This window comes from Lagopus muta, chromosome 1 (genome assembly GCF_023343835.1).
Source record: "Lagopus muta isolate bLagMut1 chromosome 1, bLagMut1 primary, whole genome shotgun sequence".
Taxonomy (NCBI): domain Eukaryota; kingdom Metazoa; phylum Chordata; class Aves; order Galliformes; family Phasianidae; genus Lagopus; species Lagopus muta.
In genome coordinates, this window is record NC_064433.1 from 40,439,928 (window position 1) to 40,461,316 (window position 21,389).

At 35.8% G+C, this 21,389-nt stretch overlaps 1 protein-coding gene across 1 annotated transcript in view; it reads left to right on the top strand.

The window, feature by feature from the left end:
• TMTC2 (transmembrane O-mannosyltransferase targeting cadherins 2) overlaps positions 1–19,090 on the top strand; it is a 234,213-nt gene extending 215,123 nt beyond the window's left edge. The window contains exon 12 of the mRNA XM_048934288.1: positions 17,369–19,090. Coding sequence (XP_048790245.1) covers positions 17,369–17,548 — 180 coding nt within the window. The 3' untranslated portion in view covers positions 17,549–19,090. The remainder of the gene's footprint in view (positions 1–17,368) is intronic.
• Positions 19,091–21,389: the final 2,299 nt, after the last annotated feature.

Sequence of the window (21,389 nt, forward strand, 5' to 3'; positions counted from 1 at the left end):
ATTCTAACAGTGTTGGCTTGGATGGATGTTAATCACGTTAGTCTAATTTTAACAAATACAATTGCATGAAGAAATGATAGTGCAGGTTTCTTGGATAGACAGACATTTCTGCGGTAAGTATTTTGAGTGGGAATATTGTTGAGGAAAGTCTGTATTCACAGATGGTTTCTAGGTGCCCTATGTCTTGTAATGTTCATATATCAGAAAATTGTTTTAATGAGTTGTTAGGCACTCTGAAATGTGAGCCTTAAGCTCACTTTGTTGTGGAAAAATCAGTCATCCAGAAACTGTTTTTAAACTATCATTCTTTACAAAAAAGTGAGTTATTGATGTAAGCTTCAGGTTTTATTGAACTTGTAAGACATCCTTTGTGTAATGGAACTGCATTTCTAATTTTTTAAGTCCAAACTTGAAGCAAGCAATCTTTAAAAATCTGCTCTAGAACCCCCACATATGGCCAGTGGCTCTTTAGAATAAAGAGCACTTTGAAGTGTGACCTCAAAAGCATTAAATGAAAGAGAGCTCACTAAAGCTTTAAGACTTTGAGCCACCACCTTGAGCTGATTGGCTTAGAAGCATTCCTCAAGGAGTTGCCATGACCTGCAAGTCACTACCATCCCAACCACATATTAGTGCTGCTTGCAATCTGGAGCTCATGACAGCTTTAAGCCCCATATCATCGACACATTGTCAGAAACAGCTGTTTCCACTCTACCACTTCAAAAGGGTTTGATTAAATGTCTTACTGTAACAACATATATAAAGACACACACACAGAATGAAGGGGAAAGGAGAAATGTACTTGTAAGCAAAATAAATACAATTTCCACTAGATGGTTTAATCATAGTGTGGAGGATTAAACTATTTCTTGATTTGAAGGGTTTATGTAATCAGTTAACACAATATCATATTAAAAAGCAGTTTCTACAAGTGCTTCTTTTGGTTTTGCCCTAGCATTAGAATACAGATTTTGTGTCAGAGTCTCCAGGCTTACACTAAGCTGTCCAACAGCGAAAAGAAGAACACTAGTGATTTTCAGATAATTGAGTATATTTTTATAGCTTTCTTCTAGATAAAATGCTTTTGGTTCCTTTGTATGTATGTATGCTTTATATTCGTGGCAAGGTCTCAAAAAATGAATATGTTTCCTACAGTATATACATTTTTAAAAAATAAAGTAGATGTCGGATTTTATGTTGAAACATATGTGACCAAATTCTGCTTTATCATGATTTTTTTTTTAGATGTTTCAGTGTCAAATTTCCCCATGTATCTTCCTCCTAAATGTTTAGTTATTCGCTCTTTTAGCTCAGGTAGATGTTAAAGAGATGGCCTTAATACATTTTGCCATCGCTGTTAAAGGCATATCCTATTTTCACAGGAGAATTTTCATGAAGCTTGTAAGAACTCCTGCTATGTTAATTCTGCTGCTGATGGAAGATAGATTGTTTACAAGTGATTCTTGAGCAGTCTGCAGCTGATCCTCAACTGAGGAAAAACTAGCACAGTTCCACACTTCGCAACATCCAATCTTCTGCTCATACTACTTCACAGATACTGTGAATCCCCTACCAGTGATGTATCTGTTGTTCCTGCAGCTCTTTTGAGAACATCTACCCAGTGTTATCCATCTTCCCATCTGGGGTGTCTTGCCCAAAGTACTCAGGAGCATGGTACAGACAAAACTGACTCGGTCATCTACAGAAACTATGCATATTTCATTTCTATACCATGTATCATTACCTTTAAAGCATAGAAATGCAGAATGACTTAGGTTGGAAGAGAGTTTAAATATAACCTAGTTCCAACCCCTCAACTGCGGACAGGGATGCCTCCCACAAGATCAGGTTACTTGAAGCTCCATCTAACCTGGACTTGAAAAATTCCAGAGATGGGGCATCCACAGCTTTTCTGGACAATCTATTCCAGTGTCTTGCAGCGTCTGAGGCACAGATCAGATGTGAACAACCCAAACCGTTTATTGCAGGTTCAAACATCCCTTGTTTACATTCACAGTTTTTCTCTTGTAACTTTCCCACCTGCCTTTACATGTCAACAGAACATTCTACAAACACTCCTCAACCTTGCGTGCAGCACTTATCCACTCTGAGTCATGAGTCATTCCAAGCCACGCACTCTTCCTCCAGTCAGGGTCATTATCATGTAGCCATCATGCAGCTTACTTGATCTTTGTATTTCTCTTCAGGAGGGGTCCTTTCTTCTCAGCATTCCTGTCTCATGCTGTTTATCTTGCTCTGCAGCTTCTGCTCTGAATATCCTTTCTTGAATCCCAACAGTGTCTCACCATTGTTGTAGTAAAGAATGTCTTCTTAAAGTCTCATCTAAATCTACCCTCTTTTATTTTAAAACCATTATCTCCTGTCCTAACAAAACATCCCTGATGAAGAATCCTTTCCCATTTTTCCTGTAGTTCCCCTTTAGGTACTTGAAGGATGTTATAAGGTCTCTCTGGCATCTTCTCCTCTACAGACTAAACAATTTTATCACCCTCATCCTTTCTTTACAGGAGAGGTGCTCCAGGCCTCTGATCTTTCTTGTGATCTTCCTCTGGACCTGCTCTAACAGGTCTCCATTTTTCTTATTTTGAAGAACGCAGAGCTGAATGCAGTACTGGTAACTCCCAAGGTTCATGAAATTTCCAGTTAAGAATCCTCATTCTAAAATGTTCTTTTGTAAGTTTACTTGCTTATTCAAAGTTATGGCAACATGACAGTCAAATGTTTGTATGTTTATTCCATAGAATAACCACACAGTCCTATTTTTAGGTAGTGTCAGGCACTGACTTGTGTCTGCTTTTACAGAAAATACAAAAGTGAGCCATATGGAGCAGGTGTAGTTTCTGCTGGTTGTCTGCCTGCCCTCTGAGCTGCTTCCAGCATCTCCCTAGTGGCGCTAGTTGTCGCTGAGCCTCGCATTGTAGAAACCTTCCTCTCAAGCATGAAAAACATTCTGCCTCAGTGACATAAGTGGCTGTGGATTCCTTCCAGTCCAGCAGCAGTCTTGACCTGCTGAATCTGTCTCTGTTTTCTGTTGAAGGCATGAGGAATAAGAAAACTTCTCTCTTCCTGCTCTGTGGCTTTCTGAAGACTATATCTATTGTTATAGGGCATACAAAACTGTCAGGGACAAAAAAAGTATACCATGGCTTCCTAATGAGAAGATGGCTATGACAGATGTGAATTGTACTTCCAGATGGCATGCTGCTAGTATTTTGATTTAAGACAGACATAGAGTAAGTAGCTTAGGCACGAATTAGTTCCACAGGGAGAAGAGACAGTGAAACACCCTGAGAAAAAAGGATTCCACTTTCTGATTGTTGCCAATTGGTTGGTATGTCTCCTTTGACAAACAGTAAAAGACTAGCCCAAAATAATTATGACATATATTGACCTTCCTAGCAGAAGGCTGACCTAGCCTAAAGGTGGTGCAGAAGGGGTGAATTCCAGAGGAATTAATAATTACTACATATAATCTGTCCTTCATTGCAGGTAGAAATAGTCTTCCATGCTTTCACAGTAATACTCATACTCCTCCATGTAAGGCACTCATTAGTACTTGCCCTCTCTCTATGTCTCCTAAGCTAGAAAACTTTTAAAATCTTGTTTAGACTCGGGGTCCACATGTTGTTTCTTGGTGGGAGTTGTGCTTCAGCCATTCCAAGTCCTTACGCTCAGCTCATTCCTGTCTGTGGCTAAGTGGAAAGGAGAGGTGTTGCTTCTATCTACCTACTGGGAGAAATCTGTGGTATTTCTTATGAACTAAATAGTTCTGTCTGTATTGACAATTACATTTGCTTATTGACCTCTTAAGTGTTTTAAAAACACATTTAGTTTTCTCCTTGTGCACAGTTTTCAGCCTCAGGACAAGCTCTGCATATAGGTTGTTTTTCTAAATCTTTAAGTATTCCGACTTTACCTTCCCACCTTTAAAAAGAAAAAAAAAAAAAAAGGGATGCATTAAAAAAAAATACACAGCATTTCCCATCCCTCTGATGTCTGTCGGGGGACAAAGAAAGAACACAGGCTACTGGAGTGGGGATATTTACCTGTAATACTGGAGCGCAATATCAGGATGAGTTGCATAATTTGAAAACCAACTTACTCATCCGTGGAAAACACTGAATTTCCTTTGGGAAATACAAAAGTGCATTTTACAGCCTTATCCCAGAGCAGTCTATAAGTGTTTTCTCATGCATGCTAGCAGCTCTGTGAAAACAAAGATTGAATGTGCTTTTGGGTGATTATGGAATACTTCAGTCTGGTTCTGGATATTATGATCCATCTCATTTTAATATACATGGAAGGAAAGTGAAAATCATGTTATTACAGTTGTCTTCTTCACTATCATGAGTATTTGGTTATAGGAAGCTCTTTTGTACTCTTATGACTATGCAAGCAGTTAAATATGCAAATATCTGAGATCAATTGGCTCATTCCATGTAATGTATGAGACTGGGAATTAGAATGAAAATGCTTTTAACTTGCTTCTTATTTCTCATCAAGAATAACTTGTTATACGTCTATATAATCAATACATTAGTATTTTGTCTGCATAAGCTCTAAATGACTGAAAGGAAAATGCATTTGTTTTCTCTGCTTACATTGGTGTAGCAATATTGACTTGTTTAGAGTTACTTCTCTGTTTCTCCTAAGTGAAAGATAAATGGGGCTCTGTTGTTCGTGGTTTCTTCAAGTAAAGTTATGTGAACAACTATGAATTCATCTTAATGCATAGATTTTCAAATAGATTACATACTCAGAAACATCCCACAAAGTAAACCAGAAACTCATTGGTAATTGGTAATTTGGAGTGCTTTTCTTTTCAGTTTTGGCTATGAAAATGTTTACAGATTTCCTCTAAATATTAGTCCCTCTACAATCTAATTATTATTATATTTTCTGAATAAATTATTTTCATGAACTGTAAAATTCATATACATGTTTTTCTTTAACAGGAAAAGAAGCATTAGAAATAAGCAATTATATACTGAATCCTGTTTTCTAATTTCATTAACCTTTAGATCTTCATTAAATAACCAATGAACCAATGTTCTTCTTGCCAAGAACTGTTAATTCACTAATTCCATGCTTAACATTTGAGAGAGACAAACTGTGATTCAGGCGCTGTCCACGTAGAATATAGGTTGTATAAAGTTCTCAGTTTGTCTAGTGGCAGAGTCTTTTGCTGCTTAGAGCTGCTGGAAGTCTTTTCTATATGAAAATAAACAAATAAACAAAAGATCACCCAAACCCAGAATATTTTGCTTTCTGCATTTGTTTTCCACTTTAGGTTCTGTTGCCTGATGTAGTCAAAATCTTAATGCAACTAAACCTGAAAACAGTAAATGATGTTTTCACACACACACAAAAAAAGCACGTTCATTATTAGTTCAGTATCGTTTTCCAAATATCATTGAAATGTTAAGGTGTAGAATCTTTTTAGTTTCGAGGCACCTACCTAGATACTACAACTCCCATTTTCAGTCAGCATAAATACATTGCCTGCAAATTCTCAGTTGAATGAGTTCTGATCAGGTATTCAAATCAAACTAAAGAATGATCACGTGTCTAGACTTTTATAAGACCTATTCTTTGCTTTGCAGTCATGCCTTATTCATGTCATTGCTTCTGGGCAGTATGTACATTTGTGAACAACTGTTTTCAAAGAAGAAGTACAGAAAGAATAAAATTTCATCAAAAATCTCTATTTGGCCCAGGACAATTCCTCTTCACTTAGTGCAGCCCAGGCAAGCCAAAAGGTTGGACACCCATGATATTAAAAAAAGGAATTATGGTACTTTGAGGTGGTGGGAGGCAATATGTTTTGAAGACACAGTCTCTTTGCTCAAATTTTGTAAGTTAAGATAATACATTATGGATAGACCTGTACACTTCACTATGATTCACTGGCTCATTGTAACATAGCAAGGGGTACTGTGCCGCCAAATGAATTCCTGGAGAGAGGAAGATGGGCTTTGCGGTGTAAATGTAGCCATCGGTGTCAACCAAAAGCAAAGTGCTATGAAATACAGAATTTGCAGTTAGTAGATTAGCATTTCAGAAATTAAGCCATCTGTTTCAACTCAATTAAAAGAGAATCCAGCAAGGTTTTTCCTAATAGAGTATTCTAGATGTGCTGATTCTGGAAACAATTTATTATGTAGTTAGAACTTACAAGGAAGCATTCTTAATGCTCATTCAATAAAATCAGCAGTACTACATTCTCAGTAGGATGTTTCGCAATCAGTAAATTCTTAATTTCTTCCTTGTCTGTAGTTCTAATTTATTTTACTTTAGGAGTGAGTTGTTGGAATATTTTGATGTAAGTTTTGGAGAACTCATGTTTCTGTTGCTTGAGATGGTATTGATGCAACTGCTGTTGTTCCCCCATTCCTCCTATAGTATACACAAGAGATTGTCTGGAGAAAAAAATGCTCTACAATGAAACTGTTTTAGGTCTGAGATTTCCCTGTTTTGTGTGTTTACAGACTGTCAGGAAGAAGGCAGTGGACAGGGGATTGTGGGTGGCTGAAGTCATTTTCTTGTAATTTGTTTTTAGAAGTAAATTCAGCAGCAGCCTTAATTTATTTCTGCCTGGGAAAATTAGAGTCTAGAGGTCAGAAGCATGCTAATGAGAAGAAACAGTGGGGAGAGAATGGGTAGCTTTTCATTTCCTCCAAAGAACAGCCACTTTTTTTGAGACGTTCTGTACCAGTGTGTATTGATCAATGCTGTGCTTATATGCTTCTAGTCACCATAGTTAATTTTACTGGAGAGCAAATACACATTCGAGTGTATACCTATCATTTTGAAATGTATCTTCCAGATAACAAACTGCTATGTTATGAAGTTGAGGCATCTTACTTAATTCCTAAGGTGTTCCAGTAAAAATTGTCTTCCTCTAACAGTACATAGCTTTAATCTGACATTATGGTTTGTAACTGTGCCGGTTGCCCAAGCTGCTTTAAACTCAGTGAAAAAAATTACAGGCTGGAAATCTTGTCCAATATAATAACAACAACAACAAAAAGAAAAAGAAAAGAAAAAAAAGAAAATACACAGTAAAAACTTAAATTCCAGATGAAATTTTGCTGTCTGCCTCTTAGGTACTCTGGACTGAATGACTGATGTATTTATGGTGGTTAATTGGTGGACGATTACTGTAACTCAGCAGTTCTGTACTGTATTTCTTTTCCTTCTGATTCCATTTACATACTTAAAATTATCAGGCTTATTTTTATCATATTTGAAAGATCAGCAAATGTTTCTTCATTAATTCTGTTTGAAAACTTATATTCTGAAGTTACATTGATTTTCTTGTTAATTAATTCCAAAATTGGATATTTTTACCATAACAGAGGAAGTAAATGCTTTCAGATGTCTTTACTTTATTGTCACTCCAGTCAGCAGAGAACTGTTTGGGGCACGCAAGCATGTAGTTTCAATGAGTAATTTTTGACACTGAATTTCAGAGGCTGGAACTGAATTATGGTTTTCCTTAACAAGTGTAAGTTGTCCTCCCATGCATTAAGAAATAATTAATTAAACTTTTTTTTTTTTTTTTTTTTAAGGCTAATATTAATTATTGTGTCCATTTCTTAAAACGACAGTTGGTAAAATGCAGAAACCTGTTGTTCACTAAACAGCAATTATTGGCATATGCATTATTAAGTGCAGACTTCCAGAGTAGCGTGTGTAAGTAACACTGAACTCTTGCTGTAATTGATATTAATTACTTAGAAAGCACTGTAAATGTACATGTCATCGATCAGTTGTAGTAAATAAGGCTGCTTTAGCAGTAAGTAGCTTTATTTTTTACAAGTCACAATCTTGTAAAAGCCTAGCAAGTGATTAGTGTCCAGTGGCCTCACTGTTAGCAATGAAAAGACTGTATTTTAGGAACTACAGCATTAAAATCTTTAAGCTGTAAGAATCAAAATCAAATCCTTGCACTTACCCTGTAAGTTAATAATTTTAATATGTACTGTGGATTCAATTGCTAAACACTATATAGGGAACACCTGCAGGTTACTGGCTGCCAAAAAGTAAGGCTTGAACTGTATGGAGTACTGTAATTCAGGATTTTGAAAGAAACCAATAGAATGTATCTCTTTTTTTAACTGCTCTCGTATTCCTGTGGGTAAAACTGAAGTCAAGGCAGAGGGTGGGCAAAACCTGTTTGCTCTGTGCAATAGGCATGAAACTGATAGGAGACAGATGAAGGACAAAGGGGAAAAAAAAAGAAAAAAAAAAGATTTTTTCAGCTTTTGCAGTTCTGTCAGCTGTTTAATGAGGACATCATTGAAGAGTTTTGTTGTTTATTTTAAAAGTTAGGGAGTTTATTTGTAAAATTGCCATAGTGACGTTTCTATTTGCTGAAGTTGCATTGTTTGACCAATTTGAAAATACCTTCAAACACTATTGATAAATTGTTGTTATGGAAATAGTCTCACTTCCTTCAATAGATATCAATTGTACTTTTCCGGTAATTAAATTACTGCCAGTAGAGGAAAAATATTTTACTCTGTTGTCTAGGGAAAGTTAGTTAAAAGAAACTAACTGTGAAGGAGTAGAATGAAGGTTTAAGTTCATCCTAAAATGTGTTGCAGTGCCTAACCTATGTTGTTTCTCTGTTCCTTTTTTCCTGTTCCTGTAATGCTCTAATATCACACTTCTTTTTTTTTTTTTTTTTTCCTGTGGATTTCTTCATAGTGAATAGTGCATCATGTAAGACTTGGGTGAATCTTTGAGGTTCTCATTCTTCATACTCAGAGCAAGTTTATCAAGTTGCATAATGGTTTACACAGTGTAAACTGTGGAAGTCTGAATGCTTTACCTTACAACTGCAAATACCTAAATAGTTTTGGAAAACATACAGAGATATCAATGTTAATCAAGTTCTTTAGTGTTTAATTCACCGGACCACACTTGTCAGCTAAAGATGCAAAGCCTTGTTTGACACTTAACATTTCCTCTGAACACTTTGAGTCAAAACACTGGAAATCTTGTGATATTGAGATTCCTTTAATTAGAGCTAAACTAGACCTGAATTAAGTTAAGGGGAATTACCTTAATTCCATGGAAGGTTGTGTAACAGATCATCTTGAGTGAGAGCACATGACATCCACGCAACTAGTGGATGAGGCCCAGCCAGCATGGGTTCTCAAAAGACAGGTCCTGCTGTCAAACCTGATCTCATTCTATGATCTAATGACCTGCTTGGTGGGTGATGGAAAGGCTGTTGATGTAGTCTACCTGGACTTCAGCAAAGCCTTTGACACTGTATCACACAGTATTCTCCTGGAAAAGCTGGTAGCCTGTGGCTTGGACAGGTAAACTCTTTGCTGGGTTAAGAACTGGCCCTGAGAGTGGTTGTGGAAGGAATTAAACCCAGTTGGTGTCCATTCATGAGTGATGTTCCCCAGGGGTCAGTACTGGGACTGTCCTGTTTAATATCGTTATTGATGACCTGGATGAGGGGTTTGAGTGCACCCTCAATGAATTTGCACATGACATCAATCTGGGAGGAAGTGTCACTCTATCCTGAAGGTACAGAGCTGGACAGGCTGGATAACTGAGCTGAGGGGAATGGGATAATGTTAAACAAGACCAAGTGCTGGGTCCTGCACTTTGGCCAGAACAGCACCAGACAATGCTGTAGGCTTGGGACAGAGTGGCTGGAAGACTGTGTGGAAGAAATGAACCTGGGGGTGTTGTTTGATGCTCAGCTGAACAGGAGCCAGCAGTATGCCCAGTTGGCCAAGAAGGCCAATGGCATCCTGGCTTGTGTAAGAAATAGTGTAGCCAGCAGGAGCAGGGAGGTGATCGCCTCCCTTCACTCAGCAGTGATGAGTAACTTGAGGCGCACCTCAAGTACTGTGTTTTGTTTTGGGCCCTTCACCACAAGAAAGTAATCAAGGCCTGGGATCATATTCAGAGAAGGGCAACAAAGCTAATGAGGAGTCTGGAGCACAAGTCTCATGTGGAGCCACTAAGGAAATTGAAATTGTTCAGTCTGGATGAGGCTCAGGGCAGCTTTTATAGCTCTCTACAATTACCTGAAAGGAGCTTGTGGTGAGTAGGGGTCAGTCTCTTCTCTTGCATGACTGGCAATAGGACTAGAAGGACTGGATTCAAATTGTTCCAGGGGAGATTTGGGTTGGATATTAGGAAAAATTTCTTCTCCAAAGGAGTGATCAGGCTCTGGAACAAACTGCCTTGGGAGGTGGTTGAGTCACCGTCCTTCAAAGTGTTGAAGAAACGTTGTTTTACTAAGGGACATGGTTTAGTGGGAAGTATTGATGGTAGGTGGACAGTTGGTCTGGATGATCTTGGAGGTATATTCTAAACTTAATGATTCTGTGATTCTATGATCTGTCTTCAGGCAGGAACATAAAGCCATCTTTTTTTCTTGTTTTCAAGGCTTAGAGTGAAAGTACATTAAAACTAACAGATTCAGTTTTATTCAAGAACACCTTTTTTGTTGTTTCAATATGATATATTTCTGTTACTGAGTTTTTGAGCTATTTCTGTTTGTCAGTATGGTAGTACAGATGACATTTCTGTTCAGCAAGTTTCTCACTTGCTGAGAATGCAGAGTTTCTTATTAGCACATAGGGTTCTTGTTAAATAAGGTAAAGGAGTTGTCAAATGTTTTATGCTATAATCATAGCTATGTATTAAAATTATCAAATTGCAGGCATCAGAAAGCATTTGAATTTTGATAAACAAAAATTAAGTCATTTGAAGGGTTTTTTTTAATAAAATCCTGAATTGCTGGAAAAACTGAGTAAGATTATCATATGCTATACTGATGAAAGCTTCTGAGCTGGAAAGCTACAAATTTTAATTAAAAACACTTTGAGGCCTGGAAAATGTTTGTTTATTTTTTTTAATACAGCCATAATACTAAATGCTTATCACATATGTTCCTATTTAGCTTTTATTATGGTAATACAAGTACTTTATCTAAAAATTTCCATCAAGGTTTCTGTATAAACCAAGGGTGATTACTATGAGATTTTTTTTATTTTTTTTTTTAATCAAATAAATCAAAACAACTGACGCATGGCCATTGATGAAAAAATCCTAGATATACAGAAGTTACAAATGCAAGTACATTTTTGTAGGACTTTTAAAGCTGCTGTGATTATCTGCAGCCTTTACCATCTGTAACATGTGCTTTTGTTAGCTTACCAATACATAAATCCTCTGAATTTACATAAAAGACAGTAGTAGATAGCTTTTCAGAAGCAAGATACAGCATATCAATATATGGTTGTTTGATTTTGGATAACTGTTTTAAAAACTCTTTCTCTGAATGTTAACATGGAAAAAAAAGAAAGGAACAAAAAATCCCCATTTGCTGGACAACACTGATTCGAAAACACTCCATATTGATGTGATAATTTGAGAAACGAAGCAGACTGCTTCTCATGCCAAGTCCAGTGCTCATTCTCATTTCTCAACCCATAATGATACTGATCCTGGATTAGGGTGTGGGGGGGAAAGTGTCCCTTCCTTCATTTTTTCAGTTTCTGGTTTTAGCTGTAAGTATCTTGTAGCTTTTGATTTTAGACAGGAAAGTTTCCAGTGTTCAAAAGCGCACAAGCTTAGATCCATACAAACATTTCCACATATGTTCTCTTTGCACGAGAGAGGTGAAAGTGCCATCTGCTTTGAATGTCACGATAAAAATGTCTAAATGTAAAAGTAAGTAAATAAATACACAACAAACCAACAACCAGCCAACAAACAAACAAACAGAAAAAACAACCAACATGTAAAGCCATTGTGACCAAATGTGACCTAACATTTATGTAGGTGGTAACAGTTGGTAATGTGATCAGTTGTTTGTCTTTACTTCTGCCTTTATCCTAACCTAAGACTAGTACATAAACAGCATTCCATAGAAGTGGTATTTTTCTTACCTACTTTCCTATTTTTGTTTTTTGTCTGTTTTGATTTATATATATATATATATATAAAAGATGTTCATCATTTGCTCTGCAGATTAATAGTTTGTAAGGCTGGTAATTTAAATATGACTAGAACACTAAATAAAGACTATTTCTTTAATGGAACGTAAGTAACTGAGGCTATTCTCTATCAGAATTAACACTGTAGTACTCTCAAACATTCTAACTAAATCCAAGGATCCACTCTCCTGTAGAGCCCAGGTTTGTTGTTGCTTAGATTTGTATAGCAATGTTAGTCAGCCCCACATAATTAGATTGGGACACAGGTTCCCTTTATAGCAGAGGTATTTATCTGACTAATGCAACTGTGGAAACTGTGCTCTTCAGAACATTTGCTCAAAATAGTAGTTGCAAGGAGAATGTTTTTCCTCTCCATTTCGTATCTTCACTGTTTAAGCTGAAGGTAGTTGTCAACACAAAAACTTACTTGCAGAAATCATTCACAGGCAGACTTGCAATTAAATACATACTTAACTACCATAAAGGAGTTGAAAAGCATTCTTCCATTTTAAGAAGGAGTTTGCAAAGATGCTGATGTTTTTATTTTACAGCAGAACTGAATGCTTTGCAGTCTGGCTGATGACACAGGAAATCCCTCTCAGCTGTGAATTTTATGCTTTTTTATTCTCTCTGATCCATAATGTTTTGACATACATCCTGTCATCTTTTTTCAGAATGCCTTTTCCACTAAGTAATCAAATCCTAGACAATTTACTGTTGCCATCTTAAGCAATTTTCTGGTGATAGTGCTTTAGTGAGGATTCATGTGCTTTTTGGAAGAAAATACCAGTGGCAGTATATGCAAACTCCACTTCTTAAGAGATTCAGCAGCCTTATAGCATAGAGAACCAGGTAAAAAACATGACTATCTGGAAGCAGCAACTGTTACTTGGCTTATCTGGCAACACATTGATTACCTCTATGAAAAGGTCTGCTTCCATGTATCAGTCTCTTTGCTAAATTTATAGTAGTATTAGTGGAACAACACTGGGGATTAAGATCTGCTTGGCAGACGCCATCTCTGTGGATATGTCCTTTCTTGTCCTTCTTTCCCTCACATACTTTAAGGTTGTATGCTTACGTCTTGGACAACCTGTAGGTCATGGTTTCAGTCAGATGTTTTGCGGTCTGTCAGAAGTAAGTGCCATGCCCTGAAATTATTCAGTAGTTCACAGTTATCTTTAGCAATAAAAACATTTTGATTGCATTCAGATTTGCTTCAGAAAATACTATACTGTGCTACAGCATTAACGCCAATAATAAAAATTTGAGTAAAAATTCTTGCTATCACAGTGGGAAGATAAATAAAGCATTATGATTATTGATAAGATGAGGCAGTCCACCATGCTTTGCTTTCATCCTTTATGAAGCATACTTCATTACTTTTTGTATCACCCATGTATCTTCAGTTATTAAAGAGAAATATTTTACTTCGTTACTTTTTACACAAAAGTGATGCGATGAAATACTCACATATGACATTTACTGTCTTTCTCTAAGTACTTAAAGGAACAAGGATCCTTAATTGCACTGTTAAAACAAAGCAGTTAACCTTTGTGTTTTTGATAAGTTTGCCATGCTGATTACAGAATTCATTAAACAGTCCTGGGTTTGTTTTGAAACATCTACATGATTATGCACTGCAGTAATTCATTAAGAGCAAGAGAAATGTTGGCAACATCTTTTCAATGACCTTTGAAAATTGCTAAGTGAGAACTAGCTTGCAGTTGCAATTCTAGTGGAGTATAAACTGGCATGACTTTCATTAAAAGTACTCCAGCAGCAACAAAATGCATTTCCATCTCAGAGTCTGTCACTCTGACCTCGTAGTGTCAAGCAATTAATATCATCTGTAAGATCAACTTTGGGGAAAAGATAATCCAATTTCATTGGTCACTTTTGGGCTGTTCTTCGATATAGCTATTTGCCATTCAAAAGCCCTTTTTAAATAGGTTGTTTGTATTTCTTTATTTCTGTCTATATAACTCCGTAGGCTTACGTAACAATAAAATTATCTTCTTCTGTTTGGGACTTTTCTTCTAATATTTTTATACATGGAGCCTGAGATGAACAAGATATCACTATACCTACTCTGTTGCTAATATTCATTATGTTGGTGGCTCCAATACTGTACTCGGTTACATTAAGATAATCCTGAAGTACTATGTAGAATTATTTTGATTTATTTAGGGATTCCACAGTGCATTTTACAGAACGGTTTAATTGATGTTAAAAAATTTTTCATGCCCCTAGGCTCTCCTTTTATTTTGGTGTTGTGGAGAAAGTTTGAAAGAATTGTCATCAATGTGAACCAAAACCACCTCAGGCAACTAAGTGCATGCCTTTTGTTATTTTGTTATTCATTAATTGATCCATTATTTCTTTCCTTTCAGCCCCCGACTCTACCCCCCCAAAAACCCACTAAGGAAACGAGCATACCACAATAAAAATACTAATAAAGGAAATCATTCCCAATAGAACATAAAAGACAGCATTTATAACCATGATAGAAATGCCAGTCAGCTTTTTGATGTAAAGCATCTGTCTCCAAAAGGAAATGAAGGAAGGACTGTTTCTCCTTTCAAGTCTCTGAAGTAGTAGGTGGTGTCATTTGCTATACAGTGCTACAAGTCTCTTGTTATTGCACTGGTAGCTGCCGACGGTCTTTGTTAACATACTGGAAAGTTTTATCAGCTGTGTTTAATAAAAGAATATATATGTGAAGAAAAACTATAGCAAATGTCTCTTTCTCTCTTTCCTCAGACCGTCATACGTAGCTGTCAGGGAGTGATGACACTGATGTGTAATCTTTCATGTTCTTGTGAAAAGAATGTGATTCTTGTGACTGACAATAAACTGTAGATACTGGGGTGACAGATGCTCTAAAAGGTCAGAGAGCAGTCTTTCAGCTATCCTATGCATGTCCTCACCTGAAGCATGAAGGAGATCATGTGAGCTTTTGTCACTATCTACTTGCATGGATACATTTTCATAGAATATTAATGGCCCAAAATTTGCTGGGCCTCTGGGAATTCAGAGGTGATACTTAGAAGCTGAAAAATTTCATATTCAGTTAAAAGGCATACAGTTCATTCTTTTAGATGTTTTTGTTGCTTGCCCTAGTAAGATGATAAATACATGGCAAGAGAGTTTTCTTATGTAGGTGTACAGTCATATATAATACTTTATTTAGAGTACTTGATTAGTACCATACACATACCGTGTCTTCAGTGTTGTGTGAAGGAAATTGAGACAAATTCTGGAAACCATATGAGAAAACTGTTTTACTTCTCAGTAACTTTGTGAATGTTAAAGAATTAGAAATGGACAATTCAAAAGTGTGTCTTATGTAATATGGGTTATTCTAGGTATATGTTCTGTTAATTCTTATCTATTGCAAGCTTTGTCTATCATCTACATCTGGACCAAATTATACTTTGAGAGTAAAGACAGTTCTATGTCAGTAATGGAGGTCTTGAAAGAAGCTATTTGATTCACAAGCTTTAATCAGACAAACAAGTAGCACAGTTAGAGAGTATGGACCATCCAACTTAGAATAAATACAGAAAATTATCTCAAATAATCTCCAGTCTAAAATTAAATGACTAAATAAAATATATAGATATTTAGGCAATCGTCCATTTGCAGTCAAGCTGTTTGCATATGATTCTTCATTTGTAGTACTTCAGTCAGCACTTAGAACTTCTATAATTAAGAAGAATGTTACTTCTTTGTAAAATAGTATATAATGCTGACACTGAGAAGGGGTAACTGTGATAATGTGGCTTCTAATATATGTTTTCTCTAGCAAAAGCTAACATTTCAAGGGAATAGTTTTCCTTCTCTATATAGCATGTGACTGAAGAAAAAGATTTGGAGAGTAATAAGTACTTTGTAAAATTCAGCTGGGGATTTGTTTTAGTTTCTTTTGCTGGTTTTTTGTTTTTTGTTTTTTTTTTTTTTTGTGTGTGTGTGTATCTGTAGTTTTTTGTTGTTGTGTTTTTGTTTTTTTTTTTTTAGTTTTGGTTTTGGTTTTGTTTAAGTGGAAACAAACATCTGAGTTGGGGTGAGGGGAATTAATCTATCAGAGTTAACCAAGAAAAATTAAATCTAAAAATATACCTTCAGGTGTTTACACAGAGACAGTTAAACTTAATTTGGTTTGCTCAGTTTTGGAACTCTGGAAGCCAGTTGTTCTAAAAACTTGATGCACTGTTGTCCTTGTCAGTTTTTATGATGCGTATCTTAATAGAAGAAAAGAAGCAGGAAGAAAGGTGAGAAAATATGACATATTTGTTGGATATAAAAATCAAGTATTTTCTGAGCAGGATTTCCACTGCAAAATTTAGGTTTTGGACATAAGATTTGTTTATTTATGAGGCCTGAATCACAAGGATAAGAGTAATGAGTTTAATGTGGTGGTGAATATGTTTGGAATGTAAGTAAGTCTTCTTCATCCAGTTGACTTCCTGGTCTGGGAGACCATCCCTAGTGCGTATTTTACTGACCTTCTGGCTACCATATTTTCCTGAAGTTACTGTCACTGCAGGCCTTTTAGAACATTTTGCATCCCCACCCATAACACTCTCTAGCTGAGTTTCCATGGGGCATCAAATCTTGAGTCCTGGTGAGTGATATCTAAACATATTTAATTATCATGAAGAGCTTCTTATTTCATAGTGGAGTAATCTTGAGATTAAAAAATGAAAACAAGAAATATTTTCTTTTAGCTGAAGGTGGACTTTGTATTAATGTAGTTTTGTGGATTTGTTGTAAGTTTTTCACATTTGTTATTAAAATAATGTTTCTATCAATATAAATTTTGTTTGGTCATTCGTTAAGAAATAAATGCCACAGCCTTAATCTAAATGGATATCCTAGAACTCCTGAACATCCTTATAATCTGAGAACAGATTGTCTTTTCTACTAGTTATAATTAAGACAGAGAAAAAAGGGATGAGTTCCAATGTGTTAACTATCCCCACTAATTATAAATTCTTTATTGGCAATGGGTTGAATCAAAATTAAATTCCTGTCTTTAATCCATTCTTGGACTACTTTAATTTTCTCTTGGAAACTGTGCTATGCCGACATTACCACATGAAAAGCTTGATGAGGTCTGTGCTTTCTCATTAAAGGGAGAAGTCTATGCCTGTAGACACCAGAATTTGCCGTTTTAAGCACAGAGTATGCAACAGCTGTTCAGAAACCTTTTCTTGTTATCTCTATTTCCTTAAATTGCTAAACTGCTTCCATGAAAAGTCTGTAAACATAAGGTAATAGTTTGTTTAAGTGCAAGAAGATTGTCTGAAAAGAAAAACTGAAAATATTCTTAATATTTCTTCTTCCCATTTTCTTTTTTGTACCAGTATCCAGCTGCCTTAATGAATCTTGGAGCCATTCTTCATCTGAATGGTAAACTGAAAGAGGCTGAAGAAAACTACCTCCTTGCTCTTCAACTTAAACCTGATGATGTCATCACTCAGTCCAATCTTCGCAAACTGTGGAACATCATGGAGAAACAAGGTTTAAAGACATCCAAGACATGATGTGGAAAACTCTAAGCTTTTTTTCTTAAATTGGTTTATAACTAGAATTTTCATACAGTTGTCTGAACAGAGAACTCATCAGACTTGGCTGCAAGGATCGGAAGTCTTGATTGCTGCTAGGAGAAGCTATTCTGCTTTTTGCCTTTTTTGTTGTTACTATTAGATTAAAAAAAAGAAAAAAAAGAAAAACAAACAAACAAAACAAAACAAAACAAAAAAACAGAAAGGGAGATGGAGATATTCATGAAGGACTTCAATGTTAGCCTACAAAAAGATTTAGAACCACAGAACTTGAAAGAGGGTGTCCTGGCATATTTGAAAAATCATTGCAAATTCCATGTTGCTCACTTCTGTGAAAGGTATACTGTCCTAGAAACACTAATGGAAATTTGTACAGTATACATTAAATCATATGGGAGTGAAAGTGGGTACTAATAACTCGTTAAAATACTGTAGCTCATTAAAATGTGTACTAAATCTGGCGTGTTTGCAGTTTGTCTTAATGCTGCTGAATCTCACTTTAAGACCAGTGTTTACCAATTCACAGCTTATAAGGCCAATTTTTATCTTTCTAAAACTTGTTGTTTGTGTTTAGATGGTGGCATTCAAATTTTTTTTTTGCTGCAAATATGCATATTATTTCAACTTACTTTAAGTTCTGTTGCAGTTCTCTGGAAATACATGGTGAAATGGCTGTGGGCTTGACAGAATGAACAAGCAATTGCCCAAATTCTACATCATGCATGTATGCAGAATCTGAAAAAAAGAAAAAGACATGATGTAGCAGTACAAGTGAGACTGATGTTTGCCCTGGCATCAAGTGAATGTGGTCAGAATGTCATCTTAAGAAAAAGAAGACTGACTGGATTCTGCATCCAGTATTTTTGCAATATCTCATCAAGTGAGATTTGAAAATATTGGTTTGTGCATATTCTACACAGACTTCATGAGCAACTCAGTGAGAAGGGAATGTTACACGTCTGTGGGACTAGAAAATAGCTCAAGGGAATGGATTAGATTATATCCAAAACATCATAGACAAAGATAAATGTGTAACTGGTTGCCAGTTACTTTTCGTAGTGGCGATGTTTTAAAAACATATTACCTATTCAGATTCTAACCAAATAGTAGAATTCTGTTTGTATTCTGACATGTACTAGCAACAGAGCTGTCAAATATCTAAGTATGTTTCTGGTGAGGTTCTGCTTATTCCTGATTCAGAACAATTTGACCTAATTACTGTTTTATTCTTGGATTTATAAATGTACGAATAATTTATTTTAAATTGCAGTGTAATGAAGATTCAATCCTTTTTTTCCAGGCCGTTTGTTATCTGCTCTCTTTCTTTGGAATAAGTATTATTGCTTTTATGAAAATGTACTATTTCATTTAATGACCTGTTGATATCTGCTTCAATGTTCATTTCATAATGGTAGACGTCATGTTAAAGTGGTAGAGCACCTTGAACTGAAGCTTTTTCAGGATCTTCTTTAAAACCTCATGATTACTGAGGAAATTTTGTTGTTTTCTGTTTGTTTTTTTTTCTTCCTAACTGTTAAGCACCATTCCAACAAAACAATAGAGAGGAATACTTTGCTGTATTTATTTATTTATTACTCGACTACAGCAATGTTACCTGCTATTAACACAATAGTCTTTTAGTTTTGGTGTTGTTTTTGTTTGTTTCTTTGTTTTTTTACTTTGGCTTTCCTTACATCTTTTGTGCGGTTAGCGTGTTTACCTTATTGGGAAAGAGGACACTTTTCTCTACCATCTCAATCATTGTCCCATTATATTTGGATTTTAAATATGTACTGAAACAGACTGAGGAATAGCTGTTTCAGTCACTATAGTAAAAATGCAGTAGTGTGTGTTTTCTTTTCCTTCCTCTTGCTCACTAAAGTATCATATTGCTGTGTTCACAAGTGGCCTACCATAAGGGCCAGAGGGGCAAGGTTGTTTAGTTTTGTCGAATGTATCAAGTTTTTCTCAAATAATGTTATGGCTGGAAAAGCAAAATGGAAGGGTCAGAAGTTGAATTTGTACTTTATCATTGAAACCAGTGGTAGAACCCAATAGTAGCTTGAACTTATTTTCCTGCTTTACTGACTTTCTGGAAAATGTATAGAACTCAATATAAAACTGTTCTCAACATCCATCAAACTCTGATGGCTTCTTGGTCTTAACCATTCACTATGTTATATGTTTCCTTCAATTTGTACTCATTCTTGTTTATTAACTTCTTTTCATTGCACAAAATAGGGGTGGGGGGAGCACTCGTATGATGCAGTGTCATGCTTGCATTCATAACTCTTATTTGTTTCCTTAAGAAAAAAAAAAAAGAGAGGGAAAAAAGGACTAGCATAAATTTAACAAGAATGTCCCTGAATATGTTTTTTTAATATAGGTCTGGGCTTGATAACTTTCTTCTTTTGGGATGAATTTAGAACATGTTTAAAATATGTCTCTCTGCTCAGGGATTTATGGTGGATTATTGCAGACAGTGCTAAAAAATTAAAGAGCACAAAACAAGTTTACTAAATTAAAATTTTATTTTTTGAAAAACTGTTATTTGTATAAATTATCAGATTTGTAGGCTTTCCTTTTTGTAGAAATAATTGTTTATGTGCCAGATAAGAGAATTTCAATTTTGTTTTCAATAATAAAGCATTGATAACTAACACAGTGTGCATTCCTTTATCTGTTACTGTAACAACTCTATTTTTTAATTACTATTCTTATTTAGAATAGGCTGTTCTAGGTATGAGAGAACTATATAGCTTAAGTACAAATGTCTTGTAGCTGGCTTTTTCTATAATATTTTACCTTTAATATTCATTTGATATTTTCAGAAAGGTTCTCTGAAAGCATTTTGATATCTCCAATCACTAATTCTCACCAAAAGTGTTATGGTAACTATTAAATATTTTTTTTTTCTAAACTGCATGGGAATAAGAGATTACAAATAAGTTATGCTTATAATTCATTTTTGTATTGATATATGACTGTGACCTCGAAGAAATTGTTTCTAAAATGTGTAATTGTCTACACGAGCTGGGAATCAGTCTTGGCTTTACAAACACTGCCTTTTTAGTGTTTGAGGTCACCTTTTTCTGATGCTATGGTGTTACATGATCAATTTTAAAATCCACCTTATTCCTCCACAGGAGATGTCACGAAGATAAATGCTTCTTTGATCTTTTGTGGATTTTTTCCTTCATCTTTCATGGACAGAGCCCTTTTAGTTCAGTGAACCTAAGAGCAGTTTTCTGCTGCCTACCTAGTCCTGTTGTGTTCAAGTGCTGTGCATTTATGGATTTGCTGTACAGTTAAAAAACATCTGTGGACACGAGCAGAGCACAGGAGACGCTTTGGGTCACTGACTTCCAAACTTAATGATCATTCCCAATTTTTACCAAAAGTCAAACCTTGCTATCAGTCATTCCTTACTACATAGGTTTTAATGGCAAATGACACATACGAAGTTTGATGCGTGCAAAGAATCTGATCTGTATCACTGCTTGCTCATGAAAACAGTCTAAAACTGTGCTTAAGTTCCTGTTATGCAATCTTTTCACTAATTCCTCTGTGAGATCTTGTTCTGTCTGCCTTCTGTTTTGCTCCCGATGTTTCTATTCTTCCAAACATTACACCTTTCAGGAAGCAGATACGTAATAGCATCTCTTCTGATGGAGGCACATAGTAGTTCCACACAGGGGTAATTAAGCTGGAGAAATGAGGTGGCTTTTTAAACATGATGTGTTGTACAGGCCCATCTGGACTTGGTCTCTGTAGCTGGCACAGATGGCTGTATTACTTCTGGGGTTTGAACTAGAATAAC